This window comes from Heterodontus francisci, chromosome 3 (genome assembly GCF_036365525.1).
Source record: "Heterodontus francisci isolate sHetFra1 chromosome 3, sHetFra1.hap1, whole genome shotgun sequence".
In the NCBI taxonomy this organism is placed as follows: domain Eukaryota; kingdom Metazoa; phylum Chordata; class Chondrichthyes; order Heterodontiformes; family Heterodontidae; genus Heterodontus; species Heterodontus francisci.
The window spans coordinates 193,153,768-193,177,135 of record NC_090373.1 but is presented as its reverse complement, the minus strand read 5'-3'; the positions used below and the strand labels follow the sequence as shown (position 1 = coordinate 193,177,135).

Sequence of the window (23,368 nt, the reverse complement as noted above, 5' to 3'; positions counted from 1 at the left end):
ACTGTTATGCAGGTAACAGCAAGGTCCCACTAACTGCCGTGAGACTAGTCCATCGGTGATGATGTACAGAAAGAAACATTGACCAGGGCAGCACCTGCTTAAACACCCATTGTGTTGCAGAGATTCACTTATCATTGGCTCACTGCCTGGCTTGGTGTTGGAGCACTTAGTGCCCAGCACTCCCACACTGTATTGAAAAAAGTACTCTTGATAAAAAGGAGCTGTGGCTGCAGGACTACACAGTGCAATATGAATTGTGTTTACATTTTTAATCTTGTGTTCAAACTAACCATCAGCATTAAGGTGATTTGATTAGCACACACACCTTGAAGCCCCCAATCCCTCACTCATCCCCTCCCTCCCTGGACAGAACTGGCCAAATGTAATTTAGAATCCAAATTTCACAGCTCATGACTGCCATGATGCAGAGTCCTCACACTATTGAGGAACACCAGAGGCAATGGTCCAGGTGGGGAAATAAACCACCATCGGTGCTTCTCTGGCTACAATTAGATAGAAAGGAATGGAACTAGGTGTGGGCAGGCCCACTCAGCTGGTTGATGGTGGTGAGGTGTTGGTTAGCCATGCCATTCTGCTTCATGTAAAAATTGAGAAGGATGATGAAGGGGCAGTGCACAACAATTACAGGGGACATCATCTGACTAATATTTATCTGATGCAGATGGGAAAAAGCAAAAGGTAGAAACTTCTGCAGCAAGTGAGAGACATACTTGAGACAGTGGTATTGTCACAACTAGTAATCCAGACCCCCCCAGGCTCTTGGGACATGGGTTCGAAACCCACCACAGCAGAGGGTGAAATTTGAATTCAATTAATAAAAAAAAATCTAGAATTAAAAGCTTGTCTAATGGCAACCATAAAACCATTGTCGATTGTTGATGGAGGAGGAGCTCAGCTTGGATTGTTCCTTCCTGAACCCAAGGGTACTGAGGGTCATTCTGGCAATCCAATCCCACTAAGTACAATTCAGGTAATGCCTGTGCTGCAAGGGCCAATGGGAAATCTCTCCCTGATAAGTCAAACTGGGAATCAACAACTTCCTTTTAAACAGTAACTTTTATTGCTTAAAAAATAATTTCAAAACACATTTGAATCATGTCCAAAAAATAAACTGCATGATGCATCCTTTTCTTGTACTTGAGAACTTCCAAGTGAACAGAACTGAGCGGGAGCAACAGTCCCTGGTCTGTACTTCGAGCGCGTTGCCATTGAGGGGGGTCCACAACAGTGTCAGTCATTTATCAAAGCCAGGATCATACTGCAAAAGGAAAACAGCAGCAGATTGTTGGCTTTCACAATTATCTGGAGTAAGAAGCTGAGTAGCAAACTGGAATAGATCACCCCACTGTCTGTTACAACTCTCCCCATTACACACCTCATCCTCAATATCAGACCACATTGTAACTCTTTCCATCATGCACATCGATGTCAGCATCGCTGGCTAGGCCAGTGTATATTGTCCATCTCTAATTGCCCTCAAGAAGGTGGTGCTGAGCTGCCCTTACCTTAAATCTAAGCCCCCTGGTTATTGACACCTCCGCTAAGGGAAAAAGTTTCTTCCTATCTACTCTGTCTATGCCCCTCAATTTTGTATACCTCAATTAGATCCCCCCCACTCAGCCTTCTCTGCTCTAAGGAAAACAACCCTAGCCTTTTCAGTCTTCATAGCTGAAATGCTCCAGCCCAGGCAACATCCTGGTGAATCTCCTCTGCACCATCTCCAGTGCAACCATGTCCTTCCTATAGCGTGTAATACCCTCAGTATCGGACAGTGTTATAACTCTCTATTACACACTCCACTCTCTGTATTACACACTCCACCCTCGTTATCGGACAGTTATAACACTCTGTATTACACACTCCACACTCTGTATCGGACAGTGTTATAACTCTGTATTACACACTCTACCCTCAGTATCGGACAGTGTTATAACTCTCTGTGGAGCGTGTTATACAGAGAGTTATAACACTGTCCGATAACGAGGGTGGAATGTGTAATAGAGTGTTATAACTCTCTGTCCGATACAGAGGGTGGAATGTGTAATACAGAGAGTTATAACACTCTGTCCGATAACGAGGGTGGAGTGTGTCATAGAGTTAAACACTTTGTCCGATACAGAGGGTGGAATGTGTAATACAAAGTGTTTAACTCTATGACACACTCCACCCTCTGTATCGGACACAGTGTTATAACTCTCTGTATTACACGTTCCACCCTCTGTATCGGACACAGTGTTATAACTCTCTGTATTACACACTCCACCCTCTGTATCGGACAGAGTGTTTAACTCTATGACACGCTCCACGCTCGGTATCGGACACAGTGTTTAACTCTCTGTATTACACATTCCACCCTCTGTATCGGACACAGTGTTATAACTCTATTACCCCAGCCCCTTGCGGCTGTTGACATTGGCAACACACTCACCTGTACAGATAAATGAAGAAGCAGAGGAGGTGGAATCCTAGTTTTATCATCGCCTCCTTCATGTGAGTCTTGAGCTGTCCACGATTGTGGATCTCAGTTGGGTCAAAGATTCCCACATTACCACAAGGAACTGCCAGGTACCTAGGGCAGAGTAAGGGATAACATGCACTTACTGACCTCACAACTGCTCAAGATAAAACACATATGCAATGTGCCTAATTTCCAAACTCAGACTTTCACTGCTGCACAACCCATCCCAGGTTCGAAGTCAATGTGTCCTCCTCTTTGCTCCATCTTAATGTCAGGCCATGCATTCACTATTCTCCACTCTGCTCATCACCTGAAACATGCTGATTGGTGACTTCTGACCAGTCATTCTTTCACTACTCCAATGGGGGACAGTGGGCTTTCACCAGACAGGCTGGCTGTCGGGAAGATTTGCTCATTCGTATCTACCTTGTGAGTCAGCATCAACACAGAAACTGGCAGCGAGGAAAATCTTTATAACAAGAATAAAACAAACCATTCTGGGTTTGTTCCACTAACTTGGCTTCCATCACCACCGGTCATTTGGAAATTTCCCAAACACTTCACATACACTAGAGTTACTTCGAAGAGCAGTTGCTGAGCGTGTGGTCAAATGCATCCGCCATTGTGCGACCAGCAAGAGGTCACAAATAGCAACTCATTATCAGCGGAAACTTTCATCCTGTTTTTGTGATATTGGTTACATACGAATTAGGAGCAGCAGTAGGCCCCTCGAGCCTGCTCCGTTATTCAATAAGATCATGGATGATCTGATTGTAATCTCAACTCCACATTTCCACCTACCCCTGATAACCATTCACCCCCTTGTTTATCAAGAATCTACCTCTATCTTAAAAATATTCAAAGACTCTGCTTCCACTGCCTTTTGAGGAAGAGAATTCCAAAGACTCACGACCCTCAGATAAAACATTTCACATCTATCTTAAATGGGTGATCCATTATTTTTAAACAGTGACCCCTAGTTTTAGATTCTCCCACAAGGGGAAACATCTTTTCCACATCCACCCTGTCAAGACCCCTCAGGATCTTATGTTTCAATCAAGTCGCCTCTTATTTTTCTAAACTCCAGCAGATCCAAGCCGAACCTGTCCAATCTTTCCTCATAAAACAAACCGCCCATTCCAATTATTAGTCTAGTAAAGTTCCTCTGAAATTCTTCCAACACATTTACATCCTTTCTTAAATAAGGAGACCAGTACTGTACACAGTACTCCAGATGTGGTCTCACTGATGCCCTGTATAACTGAAGCATAACCTTCCTACTTTTTTATTCAATACCCCTCACAATAAACAGTAACATTCTATTAGCTTTCCTAATTACATGCTGTACCTGCATACTAACCTTTTGTGATTCATGCACTGGAACATCCAGATCCCTCTGCATCTCAGTGCAGCCCTTCTTGACGGGTTGAGGAATAATTATTGGGCAGGACACCTGAGCTTTTCCTGTGGCTGTGTGACCTTTTACATTCAAGTCAGACAGCAGATGGGGGCTCAGTTTAACCTCCCAACTGACAGACGACACCTCCAATGGAACAGCACTCCCTCGGTACTGACCCTCCGAAAGTGCAGCACTCCCTCAGTACTGACCCTCTGACAGTGCAGCACTCCCTCAGTACTGACCCTCAGACAGTGCAGCACTCCCTCAGTACTGACCCTCAGACAGTGCAGCACTCCCTCAGTACTGACCCTCAGACAGTGCAGCACTCCCTCAGTACTGACCCTCAGACAGTGCAGCACTCCCTCGGTACTGACCCTCAGACAGTGCAGCACTCCCTCGGTACTGACCCTCAGACCGTGCAGCACTCCCTCGGTACTGACCCCACGACAGTGCAGCACTCCCTCGGTACTGACCCCACGACAGTGCAGCTCTCCCTCGGTACTGACCCCACGACAGTGCAGCTCTCCCTCGGTACTGACCCCACGACAGTGCAGCTCTCCCTCGGTACTGACCCCACGACAGTGCAGCTCTCCCTCAGTACTGACCCCACGACAGTGCAGCTCTCCCTCAGTACTGACCCCACGACAGTGCAGCTCTCCCTCAGTACTGACCCCACGACAGTGCAGCTCTCCCTCAGTACTGACCCCACGACAGTGCAGCTCTCCCTCAGTACTGACCCCACGACAGTGCAGCTCTCCCTCAGTACTGACCCCACGACAGTGCAGCTCTCCCTCAGTACTGACCCCACGACAGTGCAGCTCTCCCTCAGTACTGACCCCACGACAGTGCAGCTCTCCCTCAGTACTGACCCCACGACAGTGCAGCTCTCCCTCAGTACTGACCCCACGACAGTGCAGCTCTCCCTCAGTACTGACCCCACGACAGTGCAGCTCTCCCTCAGTACTGACCCCACGACAGTGCAGCTCTCCCTCAGTACTGACCCCACGACAGTGCAGCTCTCCCTCAGTACTGACCCCACGACAGTGCAGCTCTCCCTCAGTACTGACCCCACGACAGTGCAGCTCTCCCTCAGTACTGACCCCACGACAGTGCAGCTCTCCCTCAGTACTGACCCCACGACAGTGCAGCTCTCCCTCAGTACTGACCCCACGACAGTGCAGCTCTCCCTCAGTACTGACCCCACGACAGTGCAGCTCTCCCTCAGTACTGACCCCACGACAGTGCAGCTCTCCCTCAGTACTGACCCCACGACAGTGCAGCTCTCCCTCAGTACTGACCCCACGACAGTGCAGCTCTCCCTCAGTACTGACCCCACGACAGTGCAGCTCTCCCTCAGTACTGACCCCACGACAGTGCAGCTCTCCCTCAGTACTGACCCCACGACAGTGCAGCTCTCCCTCAGTACTGACCCCACGACAGTGCAGCTCTCCCTCAGTACTGACCCCACGACAGTGCAGCTCTCCCTCAGTACTGACCCCACGACAGTGCAGCTCTCCCTCAGTACTGACCCCACGACAGTGCCGCTCTCCCTCAGTACTGACCCCACGACAGTGCCGCTCTCCCTCAGTACTGACCCCACGACAGTGCCGCTCTCCCTCAGTACTGACCCCACGACAGTGCCGCTCTCCCTCAGTACTGACCCCACGACAGTGCCGCTCTCCCTCAGTACTGACCCCACGACAGTGCAGCTCTCCCTCAGTACTGACCCCACGACAGTGCAGCTCTCCCTCAGTACTGACCCCACGACAGTGCAGCTCTCCCTCAGTACTGACCCCACGACAGTGCAGCTCTCCCTCAGTACTGACCCCACGACAGTGCAGCTCTCCCTCAGTACTGACCCCACGACAGTGCAGCTCTCCCTCAGTACTGACCCCACGACAGTGCAGCTCTCCCTCAGTACTGACCCCACGACAGTGCAGCTCTCCCTCAGTACTGACCCCACGACAGTGCAGCTCTCCCTCAGTACTGACCCCACGACAGTGCAGCTCTCCCTCAGTACTGACCCCACGACAGTGCAGCTCTCCCTCAGTACTGACCCCACGACAGTGCAGCTCTCCCTCAGTACTGACCCCACGACAGTGCAGCTCTCCCTCAGTACTGACCCCACGACAGTGCAGCTCTCCCTCAGTACTGACCCCACGACAGTGCAGCTCTCCCTCAGTACTGACCCCACGACAGTGCAGCTCTCCCTCAGTACTGACCCCACGACAGTGCAGCTCTCCCTCAGTACTGACCCCACGACAGTGCAGCTCTCCCTCAGTACTGACCCCACGACAGTGCAGCTCTCCCTCAGTACTGACCCCACGACAGTGCAGCTCTCCCTCAGTACTGACCCCACGACAGTGCAGCTCTCCCTCAGTACTGACCCCACGACAGTGCAGCTCTCCCTCAGTACTGACCCCACGACAGTGCAGCTCTCCCTCAGTACTGACCCCACGACAGTGCAGCTCTCCCTCAGTACTGACCCCACGACAGTGCAGCTCTCCCTCAGTACTGACCCCACGACAGTGCAGCTCTCCCTCAGTACTGACCCCACGACAGTGCAGCTCTCCCTCAGTACTGACCCCACGACAGTGCAGCTCTCCCTCAGTACTGACCCCACGACAGTGCAGCTCTCCCTCAGTACTGACCCCACGACAGTGCAGCTCTCCCTCAGTACTGACCCCACGACAGTGCAGCTCTCCCTCAGTACTGACCCCACGACAGTGCAGCTCTCCCTCAGTACTGACCCCACGACAGTGCAGCTCTCCCTCAGTACTGACCCCACGACAGTGCAGCTCTCCCTCAGTACTGACCCCACGACAGTGCAGCTCTCCCTCAGTACTGACCCCACGACAGTGCAGCTCTCCCTCAGTACTGACCCCACGACAGTGCAGCTCTCCCTCAGTACTGACCCCACGACAGTGCAGCTCTCCCTCAGTACTGACCCCACGACAGTGCAGCTCTCCCTCAGTACTGACCCCACGACAGTGCAGCTCTCCCTCAGTACTGACCCCACGACAGTGCAGCTCTCCCTCAGTACTGACCCCACGACAGTGCAGCTCTCCCTCAGTACTGACCCCACGACAGTGCAGCTCTCCCTCAGTACTGACCCCACGACAGTGCAGCTCTCCCTCAGTACTGACCCCACGACAGTGCAGCTCTCCCTCAGTACTGACCCCACGACAGTGCAGCTCTCCCTCAGTACTGACCCCACGACAGTGCAGCTCTCCCTCAGTACTGACCCCACGACAGTGCAGCTCTCCCTCAGTACTGACCCCACGACAGTGCAGCTCTCCCTCAGTACTGACCCCACGACAGTGCAGCTCTCCCTCAGTACTGACCCCACGACAGTGCAGCTCTCCCTCAGTACTGACCCCACGACAGTGCAGCTCTCCCTCAGTACTGACCCCACGACAGTGCAGCTCTCCCTCAGTACTGACCCCACGACAGTGCAGCTCTCCCTCAGTACTGACCCCACGACAGTGCAGCTCTCCCTCAGTACTGACCCCACGACAGTGCAGCTCTCCCTCAGTACTGACCCCACGACAGTGCAGCTCTCCCTCAGTACTGACCCCACGACAGTGCAGCTCTCCCTCAGTACTGACCCCACGACAGTGCAGCTCTCCCTCAGTACTGACCCCACGACAGTGCAGCTCTCCCTCAGTACTGACCCCACGACAGTGCAGCTCTCCCTCAGTACTGACCCCACGACAGTGCAGCTCTCCCTCAGTACTGACCCCACGACAGTGCAGCTCTCCCTCAGTACTGACCCCACGACAGTGCAGCTCTCCCTCAGTACTGACCCCACGACAGTGCAGCTCTCCCTCAGTACTGACCCCACGACAGTGCAGCTCTCCCTCAGTACTGACCCCACGACAGTGCAGCTCTCCCTCAGTACTGACCCCACGACAGTGCAGCTCTCCCTCAGTACTGACCCCACGACAGTGCAGCTCTCCCTCAGTACTGACCCCACGACAGTGCAGCTCTCCCTCAGTACTGACCCCACGACAGTGCAGCTCTCCCTCAGTACTGACCCCACGACAGTGCAGCTCTCCCTCAGTACTGACCCCACGACAGTGCAGCTCTCCCTCAGTACTGACCCCACGACAGTGCAGCTCTCCCTCAGTACTGACCCCACGACAGTGCAGCTCTCCCTCAGTACTGACCCCACGACAGTGCAGCTCTCCCTCAGTACTGACCCCACGACAGTGCAGCTCTCCCTCAGTACTGACCCCACGACAGTGCAGCTCTCCCTCAGTACTGACCCCACGACAGTGCAGCTCTCCCTCAGTACTGACCCCACGACAGTGCAGCTCTCCCTCAGTACTGACCCCACGACAGTGCAGCTCTCCCTCAGTACTGACCCCACGACAGTGCAGCTCTCCCTCAGTACTGACCCCACGACAGTGCAGCTCTCCCTCAGTACTGACCCCACGACAGTGCAGCTCTCCCTCAGTACTGACCCCACGACAGTGCAGCTCTCCCTCAGAACTGACCCCCCCTGACAGTACAGCACTCCCTCAGAACTGACCCCCCGACAGTGCAGCTCTCCCTCAGTATTGACCCCCCAACAGTGCAGCTCTACTGACCCTCCGACAGTGCAGCACTCCCTCTGTACTGACCCCCCCGACAGTGCAGCACTCCCTCAGTACTGACCTTCCGACAGTGCAGCACTCCCTCAGTACTGACCTTCCGACAGTGCAGCACTCCCTCAGTACTGACCTTACGACAGTGCAGCACTCCCTCAGTACTGACCTTCCGACAGTGCAGCACTCCCTCAGTACTGACCTTCCGACAGTGCAGCACTCCCTCAGTACTGACCTTCCGACAGTGCAGCACTCCCTCAGTACTGACCTTCCGACAGTGCAGCACTCCCTCAGTACTGACCCTCCGACAGTGCAGCACTCCCTCAGTACTGACCCTCCGACAGTGCAGCACTCCCTCAGTACTGACCCTCCGACAGTGCAGCACTCCCTCAGTACTGACCCTCCGACAGTGCAGCACTCCCTCAGTACTGACCCTCCGACAGTGCAGCACTCCCTCAGTACTGACCCTCCGACAGTGCAGCACTCCCTCAGTACTGACCCTCCGACAGTGCAGCACTCCCTCAGTACTGACCCTCCGACAGTGCAGCACTCCCTCAGTACTGACCCTCCGACAGTGCAGCACTCCCTCAGTACTGACCCTCCGACAGTGCAGCACTCCCTCAGTACTGACCCTCCGACAGTGCAGCACTCCCTCAGTACTGACCCTCCGACAGTGCAGCACTCCCTCAGTACTGACCCTCCGACAGTGCAGCTCTCCCTCAGTTCTGACCCCCCGACAGTGCAGCTCTCCCTCAGTTCTGACCCGACAGTGCGGCTCTCCCTCAGTACTGACCCCCCGACAGTGCAGCACTCCCTCAGTACTGACCCTCCGACAGTGCAGCACTCCCTCAGTACTGACCCTCCGACAGTGCAGCACTCCCTCAGTACTGACCCTCCGACAGTGCAGCTCTCCCTCAGTTCTGACCCCCCGACAGTGCAGCTCTCCCTCAGTTCTGACCCGACAGTGCAGCACTCCCTCAGTGCTGACCCCCCCGACAGTGCAGCTCGACTGACCCCTCGACAGTGCAGCACTCCCTCAGTACTGACCCTCCGACAGTGCAGCACTCCCTCAGTACTGACCCTCCGACAGTGCAGCTCTCCCTCAGTACTGACCCTCCGACAGTGCAGCTCTCCCTCAGTACTGACCCCGACATTGCAGCACTCCCTCAGTACTGAACCCTCGACAGTGCAGCACTCCCTCAGTACTGACCCCACGACAGTGCAGCTCTCCCTCAGTACTGACCCCACGACAGTGCAGCTCTCCCTCAGTACTGACCCCACGACAGTGCAGCTCTCCCTCAGTACTGACCCCACGACAGTGCAGCTCTCCCTCAGTACTGACCCCACGACAGTGCAGCTCTCCCTCAGTACTGACCCCACGACAGTGCAGCTCTCCCTCAGAACTGACCCCCCCGACAGTACAGCACTCCCTCAGAACTGACCCCCCGACAGTGCAGCTCTCCCTCAGTACTGACCCCCCAACAGTGCAGCTCTACTGACCCTCCGACAGTGCAGCACTCCCTCTGTACTGACCCCCCCGACAGTGCAGCACTCCCTCAGTACTGACCTTCCGACAGTGCAGCACTCCCTCAGTACTGACCTTCCGACAGTGCAGCACTCCCTCAGTACTGACCTTCCGACAGTGCAGCACTCCCTCAGTACTGACCTTCCGACAGTGCAGCACTCCCTCAGTACTGACCTTCCGACAGTGCAGCACTCCCTCAGTACTGACCTTCCGACAGTGCAGCACTCCCTCAGTACTGACCTTCCGACAGTGCAGCACTCCCTCAGTACTGACCCTCCGACAGTGCAGCACTCCCTCAGTACTGACCCTCCGACAGTGCAGCACTCCCTCAGTACTGACCCTCCGACAGTGCAGCACTCCCTCAGTACTGACCCTCCGACAGTGCAGCACTCCCTCAGTACTGACCCTCCGACAGTGCAGCACTCCCTCAGTACTGACCCTCCGACAGTGCAGCACTCCCTCAGTACTGACCCTCCGACAGTGCAGCACTCCCTCAGTACTGACCCTCCGACAGTGCAGCACTCCCTCAGTACTGACCCTCCGACAGTGCAGCACTCCCTCAGTACTGACCCTCCGACAGTGCAGCACTCCCTCAGTACTGACCCTCCGACAGTGCAGCACTCCCTCAGTACTGACCCTCCGACAGTGCAGCACTCCCTCAGTACTGACCCTCCGACAGTGCAGCACTCCCTCAGTACTGACCCTCCGACAGTGCAGCTCTCCCTCAGTTCTGACCCCCCGACAGTGCAGCTCTCCCTCAGTTCTGACCCGACAGTGCGGCTCTCCCTCAGTACTGACCCCCCGACAGTGCGGCACTCCCTCAGTACTGACCCTCCGACAGTGCAGCACTCCCTCAGTACTGACCCTCCGACAGTGCAGCACTCCCTCAGTACTGACCCTCCGACAGTGCAGCTCTCCCTCAGTTCTGACCCCCCGACAGTGCAGCTCTCCCTCAGTTCTGACCCGACAGTGCAGCACTCCCTCAGTGCTGACCCCCCCGACAGTGCAGCTCTACTGACCCCTCGACAGTGCAGCACTCCCTCAGTACTGACCCTCCAACAGTGCAGCACTCCCTCAGTACTGACCCTCCGACAGTGCAGCTCTCCCTCAGTACTGACCCTCCGACAGTGCAGCTCTCCCTCAGTACTGACCCCGACATTGCAGCACTCCCTCAGTACTGAACCCTCGACAGTGCAGCACTCCCTCAGTACTGACCCTCCGACAGTGCAGCACTCCCTCAGTACTGACCCTCCGACAGTGCAGCACTCCCTCAGTACTGATCCCCCCCCGACAGTGCAGCTCTACTGACCCCTCGACAGTGCAGCTCTCCCTCAGTACTGACCCTCCGACAGTGCAGCACTCCCTCAGTACTGACCTTCCGACAGTGCAGCACTCCCTCAGTACTGACCCTCCAACAGTGCAGCACTCCCTCAGTACTGACCCTCCGACAGTGCAGCACTCCCTCAGTACTGACCCTCCGACAGTGCAGCACTCCCTCAGTACTGACCCTCCGACAGTGCAGCACTCCCTCAGTACTGACCCTCCGACAGTGCAGCACTCCCTCAGTACTGACCCCCCCGACATTACAGCACTCCCTCAGTACTGAACCCTCGACAGTGCAGCTCTACTGACCCTCCGACAGTGCAGCACTCCCTCAGTACTGACCCTCCGACAGTGCAGCACTCCCTCAGTACTGACCCCCCCCGACAGTGCAGCTCTACTGACCCTCCGACAGTGCAGCACTCCCTCAGTACTGACCCTCCGACAGTGCAGCACTCCCTCAGTACTGACCCCCCCCGACAGTGCAGCTCTACTGACCCCCCAACAGTGCAGCACTCCCTCAGTACTGACCCTCCGACAGTGCAGCTCTCCCTCGGTTCTGACCCCCCGACAGTGCAGCACTCCCTCGGTGCTGACCCTCCGGCAGTGCAGCACTCCCTCGGTACTGACCCTCCGGCAGTGCAGCACGCCCTCGGTACTGACCCTCCGGCAGTGCCGCACGCCCTCGGTACAGACCCTCCGGCAGTGCCGCACGCCCTCGGTACAGACCCTCCGGCAGTGCCGCACGCCCTCGGTACAGACCCTCCGGCAGTGCCGCACGCCCTCGGTACAGACCCTCCGGCAGTGCCGCACGCCCTCGGTACAGACCCTCCGGCAGTGCAGCTCTCCCTCAGTACTGCTCTGAATGTATCAATCTGGATAATAGGGTCATGTCTCTGGTGCGGAGGTTGAACCTACAACACACTGACTTGGAGGCGGGTGTTACCCACTGAGTTATAAGTGGACCTCAAGGTGATGTGCGACCTCTGTGCAGGACATTCAGGAAACAAGGCCCTTGAAATTTACTTGCTGGGTTAGCAGCCCAAAGGCTGTGTGAAGATTCCCAGCCAGACTCAAAGCGGAGCTGACTGAGTAACGGGCACCCACCTGTAAAGATTCCATGCTGCTATTGGCAGATTGAGCAGGAATATGAACCAATGCATGGAGACGAACATCAGCACTGTAACAATTCCTAGAGCTACCAGCTCGGGCAGTACCCACTGTAAGAGAAAGTATAGACCAGTATATCTTGAGAAACCGATGGTTCAGAACCAGTCACACTGGGCACTGAGGTGCAGGAGCTAACTGGGAACAAGAAGGCCGAATCACTGAGCATCTGCTCTCCTCACAAAACAAACAGGCTGCTTGTTGACTCCACCCTCCTGGCACTGCCAGCCTCCCTCAGTAAGGCACGAGGGTTGTAAGAATTCCCAGGCTCAGGACAGAGAGCACTGAACCTGGGTTGGGTAGAGGAAAACTATCCCAGCAGCTATCTGTACAGGAACCGAGTTAGTCCATGAAAGTACTGTTGTCCAATACAGCCGCACAGCCTGGAGTAACACAATGACAGCTCTCTGTTGGAGAAGGGGAGGAAAGACAGACATAAAATCACAAACCGTGCCACCCAAAAGGTGCTGATGCCACAGGAGTGATTGGTGACCAGAAAGCATCTGCTCATGGTCGTCTGCTTGTTTATCCCCAATTGGAAAACAGCACCAGCTGGAGGGAGCTTTTCCATCTCTCAGCAACACACACACACCCCATCCCGCACCCCACACGCTTCCTATGTGGAGGAATCACCTTGTTCAGTTTGGAGCAGCACGCTCTGGCGTTTATATAATCACATTCTAAATCCGACAGGGTTATAATCTTTACACAGGTCAAGGAAATCCCTCACTACCTCTGACTCTCTTCCTGCTTGTTTTTCTCTCCCTACCCTGTTGCTTTCTCTCTCGATGTTTTGCACCCTTTCCCTGTCTTTATTTTCTTTCAGCCTCTGATCCTTCCTCAGCTCCTGTCTCTTTCACTGTTTCTCTTCCTCCCCTTCTCTCCCACTTGACAATCTCACCCACTCTCTCCCTTCTCGTCTTCCTCCTTTCCCTCAATTTCTCACCATCTTCTGCCCGTTTTCCATGCTCTCACTCCCTCTCTCACTTTTCCCTCGAGTTTCTATCTCTCCATTTCCCTCTTTTCTTACAACCCCTCTGCTTTTCCTGTTATTCTCGGCAGGTCTAACTTTTTCTTTCTGTATCCCTTTTTCTTTCTCTGTCTCTCTCTTTCACTCTCATTGCCCATCTTCCCCTCTCACACTCACTCTCCCTGACACAATCTTCCTTTCATTCACATCCCTCACTCACTCACAATTGCTCCTCTCATACATTTCCATCTCCCCCTCTCTGTCCCCTCTCTCTACCCCACTCGCTTCTCCTCTCACTCTGTCACCGCCCTCTCCCTCTCTCCGTCTCCCCCCCCCCACCTCTCTCTCCGTCTCCCCCCCCACCTCTCTCTCCGTCTCCCCCCCCACCTCTCTCTCCGTCTCCCCCCCCACCTCTCTCTCCGTCTCTCCCCCCCACCTCTCTCTCCGTCTCTCCCCCCCCACCTCTCTCTCCGTCTCTCCCCCCCACCTCTCTCTCCGTCTCTCCCCCCCCATCCCACCTCTCTCTCCGTCTCTCCCCCCCCCATCCCACCTCTCTCTCCGTCTCTCCCCCCCATCCCACCTCTCTCTCCGTCTCTCCCCCCCATCCCACCTCTCTCTCCGTCTCTCCCCCCCATCCCACCTCTCTCTCCGTCTCTCCCCCCCCCCATCCCACCTCTCTCTCCGTCTCTCCCCCCCCCCATCCCACCTCTCTCTCCGTCTCTCCCCCCCCCCCCATCCCACCTCTCTCTCCGTCTCTCCCCCCCCCCCCATCCCACCTCTCTCTCCGTCTCCCACCCCCCCCCATCCCACCTCTCTCTCCGTCTCCCACCCCCCCCACCTCTCTCTCCGTCTCCCACCCCCCCCACCTCTCTCTCCGTCTCCCACCCCCCCCACCTCTCTCTCCGTCTCCCACCCCCCCCACCTCTCTCTCCGTCTCCCACCTCCCCCCCACCTCTCTCTCCGTCTCCCACCTCCCCCCCACCTCTCTCTCCGTTTCCCACCTCCCCCCCACCTCTCTCTCCGTTCCCACCTCCCCCCCACCTCTCTCTCCGTTCCCCCCCCCCACACCTCTCTCTCCGTTCCCCCCCCCCACACCTCTCTCTCCGTTCCCCCCCCCCACACCTCTCTCTCCGTTCCCCCCCCCCACACCTCTCTCTCCGTTCCCCCCCCCCCACACCTCTCTCTCCGTTCCCCCCCCCCCACACCTCTCTCTCCGTTCTTCCCCCCCCACACCTCTCTCTCCGTTCCCCCCCCCCACACACCTCTCTCTCCGTTCCCCCCCCCCACACACCTCTCTCTCCGTTCCCCCCCCCACACACCTCTCTCTCCGTTCCCCCCCCCACACACCTCTCTCTCCGTTCCCCCCCCCACACACCTCTCTCTCCGTTCCCCCCCCCACACACCTCTCTCTCCGTTCCCCCCCCCACACACCTCTCTCTCCGTTCCCCCCCCCACACACCTCTCTCTCCGTTCCCCCCCCCACACACCTCTCTCTCCGTTCCCCCCCCCACACACCTCTCTCTCCGTTCCCCCCCCCCCACACACCTCTCTCTCCGTTCCCCCCCCCCCACACACCTCTCTCTCCGTTCCCCCTCCCCACACACCTCTCTCTCCGTTCCCCCTCCCCACACCTCTCTCTCCGTTCCCCCCCCCACACCTCTCTCTCTGTTTCCCCCCCCCCCACACCTCTCTCTCCGTTCCCCCCTCCCACCTCTCTCTCTCTGTCCCCTCTCGCTTCTCCTCTCCCTCTGTCGCCGCCCACCTCACTCTGTCCCCCCCCCACCTCACTCTGTCCCCCCCCCACCTCACTCTGTCCCCCCCCACCTCACTCTGTCCCCCCCCACCTCACTCTGTCACTTCCCTCTTCCTCTCTGTTCCCTCCCTCTCCCTCACTCGCTTCTCCTCTCCCTCTGTCGCCTCCCTCTCTGTCCTCTCCCTCTCTCTTTCCCTTTCTGTCCCCTCCCCCTCTGTTCCCTCCGCCTCCCTCCCTGTCCCCTCCCCCTGTCACCCCCCCACCTCACTCTGTCCCCTCCCTCTCCGTCACCCCCCCTTCACCCCACTCTCTGTCCCCTCCCTCTCCGTCCCCCCCCTCACCCCACTCTCTGTCCCCCCCCCTCACCCCACTCTCTGTCCCCCCCCCTCACCCCACTCTCTGTCCCCCCCACTCTCTGTTCCCCCCACTCTCTGTTCCCCCCCCACTCTCTGTCCCGTCCCCCCCACCCCACTCTCTGTCCCCCCCCCACTCTCTGTCCCCTCCCCCTCCCTCCCCCCACTCTGTCCCCTCCCCCTCCCTCCCCCCCCACTGTCCCCTCCCCCTCCCTCCCCCCCACTCTCTGTCCCCTCCCCCTCCCTCCCCCCCCACTCTCTGTCCCCTGCCTCTCCCTCTCCGTCCCCCCCCACCCCACTCTCTGTCCCCTCCCTCTCCGTCCCCCCCCCCCTCACCCCACTCTCTGTCCCCTCCCTCTCCGTCCCCCCCCCCTCACCCCACTCTCTGTCCCCTCCCTCTCCCCACTCTCTGTCCCCTCCCTCTCCCCACTCTCTGTCCCCTCCCTCTCCGTCCCCCCCCTCACCCCACTCTCTGTCCCCTCCCTCTCCGTCCCCCCCCCTCACCCCACTCTCTGTCCCCTCCCTCTCCGTCCCCCCCCCTCACCCCACTCTCTGTCCCCTCCCTCTCCGTCCCCCTCCTCACCCCACTCTCTGTTCCCCCCCCACTCTCTGTCCCCTCCCTCTCTGTCCCCCCCCCACTCTCTGTCCCCCCCCCACTCCACTCTCTGTCCCGTCCCCCCCCCCACTCTCTGTCCCGTCCCCCCCCCCCCACTCTCTGTCCCGTCCCCCCCCCCACTCTCTGTCCCGTCCCCCCCCCCCCCACTCTCTGTCCCGTCCCCCCCCCCCCACTCTCTGTCCCGTCCCCCACTCTCTGTCCCGTCCCCCACTCTCTGTCCCCTGCCTCTCCCTCTCTGTCCCCTGCCTCTCCCTCTCTGTCCCCTGCCTCTCCCTCTCTGTCCCCCCCCCACTCCACTCTCTGTCCCGTCCCCCCCACTCCACTCTCTGTCCCGTCCCCCCCACTCCACTCTCTGTCCCGTCCCCCCCACCCCACTCTCTGTCCCCTCCCTCTCCGTCCCCCCCCTCACCCCACTCTCTGTCCCCCCCCACTCTCTGTCCCCCCCCACTCTCTGTCCCCCCCCCCACTCTCTGTCCCCTGCCTCTCCCTCTCTGTCCCGTCCCCCTCACCCCACTCTCTGTCCCCCCCCACTCTCTGTCCCCCCCCACTCTCTGTCCCCTCCCTCCCCTCTGTCCCCTGCCTCTCCCTCTCTGTCCCCCCCCCACTCCACTCTCTGTCCCCCCCTCCACACTCTCTGTCCCCCCCCACTCTCTCTGTCCCCCCCCTCCACACTCTCTGTCCCCCCCCTCCACACTCTCTGTCCCCTCCCTCTCCCCACTCTCTGTCCCCTCCCTCTCCGTCCCCCCCCTCACCCCACTCTCTGTCCCCCCCCACTCTCTGTTCCCCCCCCACTCTCTGTTCCCCCCCCACTCTCTGTCCCCTCCCTCTCTGTCCCCCCCCACTCTCTGTCCCCCCCCCCACTCTCTGTCCCCCCCCCCACTCTCTGTCCCCCCCCCCCAATCTCTGTCCTGTCCCCCCCCACTCTCTGTCCCCCCCCCCACTCTCTGTCCCCTGCCTCTCCCTCTCTGTCCCCTGCCTCTCCCTCTCTGTCCCCTGCCTCTCCCTCTCTGTCCCCCCCCCCCACTCCACTCTCTGTCCCGTCCCCCCCACCCCACTCTCTGTCCCCTCCCTCTCCGTCCCCCCCCTCACCCCACTCTGTCCCCCCACTCCACTCTCTGTCCCCCCACTCCACTCTCTGTCCCCCCCCTCCACACTCTCTGTCCCACTCCACTCCACTCCACTCTCTGTCCCCTCCTTCTTCCTGTCCTCTCTGACTCCTCTCACTCTCCCTGCACCTCTCAGTTTCTGGCCATGATCCATTTATCAAACTGCTCCCAGAGATTCCATCTTTCCTTCCAGATTGAAAGGATACGAAATAAACCGCCATGAAAATCAGGGTACAGCAATCAACCAGCGACACAATGAAAACCAACGCCTCCATTTTCACTTCCGCCTGAGGCTCGGGGGAGCAGGATCCCTGTGCCACCACTGGCCGCCAGCAACCCAAAAGACACTTCCGCCCCGGGGGACCTGGATAACTGCTGCACCAGCAACCACTTCCGCCCCGCACAGCGTGCAACATTTATGAGGCACCCGAAGGAGCGCAAGAAAGGTTCCGGTTGAGAAAGAAAGGGTTTATTTATTTGGGCAACACCAGCTATAACAAATATAAATATTAATGATTTGGATGTGGGGACTAAATGTAATATTTCCAAATCTGCTGATGACACAAAACTAGACAGGAAAGTTGTGAGGAGGATGCAAGGAGGCTTCACAGATACTTGGGCAGGCTAAGTCAGGGGTGTCCAAAGTTTTTGCCAGCGGGAACCACGTTACAAATTCTGTCTTACATGGGGCGGGGTCCGGTGAGACAATTTTAAAAAGAATTAAACATTTATCTTACTATTAATCAAAACAACAATATATGTGCATTTTTGTAAAGAAGCTTTAAATGAGAAGTTTAATTTATGAACTTACTTTCTCATCACTATGTTGGACACTGATTTAGTGAGATACCTGGCATCTTTTTGCATGCAGGAGTAGTCAATGTTTGCCTGCACAATTGTAGCGATGCAGCGTATTCCAGATAGATGTCCATCAGTCAGGAGTGATCTTGATCACTCTCTCTCTTTCTTTCCCTCTCTATCTATCTATCTCCCTCTCTCTCTCTCCCTGGGTCACCTCTCTCTGTGTCATCCTTGCTCTCTGTGACCCCGCCCCCCTCTCTGTCCTCCCTCTTTCTCTTTCTGTCCCCCTTCTCCCTCTTTGTCCTCCCGCTTTCTCTCTCTCTGCCCCCTCTCTCTCTGGTCCCCTCTCTCTATCCCATCTTTCTCTCTCCACCCCCCACCCCCCCCGCTCTCTCTGCTCCCTCTCTCTATCCCCCCTCTCTGTCAGCTCCTCTCTCTCTGACCCCCCTCTCTCTCTCTCTGATCCCCCATCTCTCTGTTCCCCCTCTCTCTGTCCCCCCTCTCTCTGTCCCCCTCTCTCTCTGTCTGTCACCCCCCTCTCGCCCTATACTCCCCACTCTTGCCCTGCCTCCTTCTCTATCACCCTGTCCCCCCTCTCGCACCCTGTCCCCCTCTCTCGTGCCCTGTCCCCTCTCTCGTGCCCTGTCCCCTCTCTCGCGCCCTGTCCCCCTCTCTCGCGCCCTGTCCCCCTCTCTCGCGCCCTGTCCCCCTCTCTCGCGCCCTGTCCCCCTCTCTCGTGCTGTGTCCCCCTCTCTCTCACCCTGACCCCCTCTCTCGTGCCCTGTCCCCCCTCTCTTGTGCCCTGTCCCCCTCTCTCTCACCCTGTACCCCTCTCTCGTGCCCTGTCCCCCTCTCTCGTGCTGTGTCCCCTCTCTCTCACCCTGACCCCCTCTCTCGCGCCCTGTCCCCCCTCTCGTGCCCTGTCACCCTCTTTTGTGTCCTGCCCCCCTCTTTCACGCCCTGTCCCCCTCTCTCTCACCCTGTCCCCCCTCTCTCATGCCCTGTCCCCCTCTCTCTCACCCTGTCCCCCCTCTCTCGCCCCCTGTCCCTCCTCTCTCATGCCCTGTCCCCTCTCTTTCACCCTGAATCCCCTCTCACGCCCTGTCCCCCTCTCTCTCACCCTGTCCCCCCTCTCTCACGCTCAGTCCCCCTCTCCTGCACCCTGTCCCCCTCTCTTTCACCCTGTTCCCCCCTCTCTCGTGCCCTGTCCCTCTCTCTCGTGCCCTGTTCCCCTCTCTCGTGCCCTGTCCCCCTCTCTCACACCCTGTCCCCCTCTCTCGTGCCCTGTCCCCCTCTCCTGCACCCTGTCCCCCTCTCTCGCACCCTGTCCCCCCTCTCTCGTGCCCTGTACCCCTCTCTCGCGCAGTCCCCCTCTCTCATCCCCTGCCTCCTTCTCTCTCACCCTGTCCCCCCTCTCTCGTGCCCTGTGTCCCTCTCTATCCCCCCTCTCTCAGCCCCTCTCTCTCTGACCCCCATATCTCTCTCTCTCTCTGTTCCCCCTCTCTCTGTCCCCTCTCTGTCTGTCACACCCCTCTCGCCCTATACCCCCTCTCTCTCACCCTGTCCCCGCTCTCTTGCCCTGTTCCCCTCTCTCTCTCACCCAGTTCCCCCTTCATAGCCCTGTCCCCCTCTCCCTAGCCCTGTCCCTCTCTCTCACCCTGTCCCCCACTCTTTTTCCCTGTTCCCCCCTCTCTCCCACACCCACCCCGCTTGCTGTCTCTCTCTCTCCCCCCAACCCACCTCATTCTCTCTCTTTGTCCCCCTCTCCCTCTCTCTTTGACAGTTGCAGGGAGCGGGAGCACTCAGCTTTGTGGTTGGTCATTTTTTTAAAACATAGTGCTGTCAGTTTCACAGCTGACAGGTGCTGACATCAGGAACAGCAGTTTCTGAACTTCAGACAGATTCGAGGTTTTCCAGCAGGCTTTTAAAAAAAGTCGGAACCCACCATTCACCAGTCACAAACTACTTCTGGCTTTGTGTATTTGGTGGGTCAGGGAATGGTCCTTTGCTCCAACACTGTCTGCTACTATGCAAAAATGTCTTTTTGTCCAGGGGGCTGGCAATTCCTTGTAACAAGCCTTCTCTTCTTCCCAGCAACAATTTGAAACTTAATGTCCATGTGCTGAAATTAAAGTGCCTCATTTTTGGCAGATGGGAGCCTGCATGACACAGTTGACATAGCTGTGTGTTAGCACCTGAAAGGAGAGCTCTCAGACCATTTAAACTGAAGGAAGCGTATCTGGTCTGTTTATTTACCTCTCAAAATTCTAAAAGTTAAGCCAAATTGATTCTTTTGAAAGTGTTAGCAAATTGTTGATCTGCTGTGTTCATCGCTGGAAAAAGAAGAGTAACACTTCAACTGCTGAACTGGATTGCTGAATTTCCTATTGTTGAAGAACTTGTTTTTTCCCATCGGACAACTGTGAAGACTTCAAGCAACCTTGGACTATGTCTACATTGAAGATTCCATTTCATAAGGAACATAAATCAACAAAGACTTTATTCTTTCTTTTCTTCTTTTTCTTTTTGGGCCTCCTTATCTCGAGAGACAATGGATACGCGCCTGGAGGTGGTCAGTGGTTGTTTCATTTCGGGCAGCTAATTAAACACCATACTACCGATAGTTTGTCTATTTGTATGTGAATGCAGCAGTTCGATTCTGTAAATAAGTTATAAGGTCTTTAGATATTGGTTTATCTTAGCAGTGTTTAAGATTTTAGTTTTTTTAATAACCAATTAATTTGTTGATATCTAAAGATACCTGTTTGGTTCACCTCATTCGGGGGTTACTACATTGTTCAATTCGGCTGCTGCTTTCTTTGATTTGGGAAAGCTTAAAGAATGACCTGTGGAGCAAGGAGACTGAATTGACAGTGTGTTGCTCCCACCACAATCAGTATAATATATTTTGATTGGGGGCTTTGTCTTAAGCGGTCGTGTCATAACAATGTCCAAAGGAACCTGGGTGTTCTTGTTTATGAGTCACTAAAAGCTAGTATGCAGGTGCATCAAGCAATTAGGAAGGCAAATGGTATGTTGACCTTCATTGCAAGGGGATTTAAGTACAGGAGTAAAGATGTCTTGCAATTGTATAGAGCCTTGATGAGACCACACCTGGGGTATTGTGTACAGTTTTGGTCTACTTATTTAAGGAAGAATATACTTGCCATAGAGGGAGTGCATTGAAGGTTCACCAGACTGATTCCTGGGATGGCAGGATTGTCTTATGAGGAGAGATTGAATAAACTGGGCCTGTATTCTCTAGAATTTCGAAGAATAAGAGGTGATCTCATTGAAACTTACAAAATTCTTCCAGGGTGGATGTGGATAGGATGTTTCCTCTGGCTGGTGAGTCTAGAACCAGGGGGACATAATCTCCGAATAAAAGAGGTAGGCCATTTAAGACTGAGATGAGCAGGAATTTCTTCACTCAGAGGGTTGTGAATCTTTGGAATTCTCTACCCCAGAGGGTTGTGGAACCTCAGTCTTTGAGCATGTTCAAGACAGAGATCGATAGATATTTGGATACTAATGACATCAAGGGATATCGGGATAGCATGGGAAAGTGGCATTGAGGTAGATGGTCAGCCATGATCTAACTGAACAGCGGAGCAGGCTCGATGGGCTGAATGGCCTACTCCTGCTCCTATGTTCCTCTGTTCCTGTAATGAGTTCTTTGTGTTGTCTGATGCAACATAAATGAGATGAATGGAGTCCAGTTTGCTGAAGATCTGTAACAGGTTTATTAACAGCTGAACTATTGGATACAGTACAGAGCAAACTATTTACAGAACCTTCATCTGGGTTGTACAGTTGCAGAGTGACCCTGGCTTGTAGTCACTTGACTACATCCTGGTACTTAATCATTAGCATACAGAGATCTTAAAGGGATATCACTCTTAATGTGATCACATGCCATTCCCTTTCCAAATATAAGTCTCATATGCTACAAGTAAAAACACATAAAATTAGATATCAAAATTACTTGTAAAGGATATAGATTATAAAATTCACAGGTACAAGAATAGGGTTTGTGACATTTACAAGTATAATAGCTTCAAAATCCATATATCATTTTGGTGGTTTGATAACTCTTACTCGGAGAATTTGTGTCTCATCTGTTGCTGTTCTTTCTGAAGTTTCTTCCTCTCTGCATTCAGTTTCTGTTGTTCTGCCTTCAGCCTGCTAACATACTCTGTTGCTTTTCTCACTTTTGAGGCCTTGTCGTTATGGAAAGTTCTGGCACCTCATCTCGAAGAGACAACAAACAATGCTGCAACTCATTCCTCCTCTACCTCTTCAGGACATTGCGTGTCCTTTGCCTCCTCATTCTCCAAGTCTGAAGGCTTGCAGCTCAAGATTGAGGACTTTTTCGGGGAGGATTACTTGGCCTCATGGTGGTACCTGTCTGTTCTGGCTCGTTGTGGTGCTGGTGGTTCATAGTTGTGCTGTTGATGGATTTCCAGACTGCACCGTTTGATGCTGGCCCGAGTCTACAAGCAGGTTCCAGTCCATGGAGATTTCCCCTTGGCAATGTTCCCCACTGACAGCCTTTTCTTCTCAATGGTTACAATGTCAATCTCTTCCTCTGAGTCAGTGGAGTGTGAGGAAACACGGCCTGTTGACAAAGAACTTGCACCATCTGAATTTGGATCTTCATTCTCTTGGTGTGGCGTCTCTGAGAAGGGGCTGATAATCTCCAAACCAGAACCACTGAGATCCTGGAGGAATTGTGACTCAATTTCAGATATCAGGGGGCTGGACACAGGGAGAGCATCTTGTCTGAGGTGCAGTAAAGCATCGCCTTTGAAATCTCCTATGGCGTCGAACCTGTCCGGGTACAGGTTCTGGACTGACTCAATATGCGTACCCTTGGTCTCTTCTGCAGTTATGGGTACCTTGGTGATCTCGTGGACAGTCACAATGTTGAGGTCTGTACACGCTGGTCTAATTAAGATGCAAAAGAGAGAATACACCAGGCCATCATGTGACAGACTCTCCATCTATGTGAACACTTGCAGTTTCTTCTCTCTACAGCAGACAAGCACCTGAGTTTGACCAGTGCAGGATGAAAGTGGAGGTCTGTTTCTCTCTCTTTCCCTCTCCACGCAACCCTGTAAGTTCAAAGCCTGCCTGCTGGCTGCAAAACATTCAAGTCTATCATTGTGGCAGACAGAGATCCCGGGGAGAAAACCAGGTGGCAATCTCTAACAACTTCAGGACCACGAGTTCAGCTGGAAGATAATGGAATTACCGGACTCCACAGACTGTTGTTACAACAGAGGCAGGA

The 23,368-nt window shown here is 55.4% G+C and overlaps 1 protein-coding gene across 1 annotated transcript; it reads right to left on the bottom strand.

Moving 5' to 3' along the window:
• Nucleotides 1-1,064: 1,064 nt before the first annotated feature.
• On the bottom strand, nucleotides 1,065-17,614 carry cnih4 (cornichon family member 4). The gene is made up of 5 exons (XM_068019726.1): nucleotides 17,484-17,614; nucleotides 13,113-13,181; nucleotides 12,420-12,532; nucleotides 2,450-2,590; nucleotides 1,065-1,279 (listed from the first exon to the last, which is right to left on the bottom strand). Exons 1-5 carry the CDS (start codon nucleotides 17,550-17,552, stop codon nucleotides 1,252-1,254), a joined length of 420 nt encoding a protein of 139 aa, XP_067875827.1. The 5' UTR covers nucleotides 17,553-17,614; the 3' UTR covers nucleotides 1,065-1,251.
• Between the last annotated feature and the right edge of the window lie 5,754 nt (nucleotides 17,615-23,368).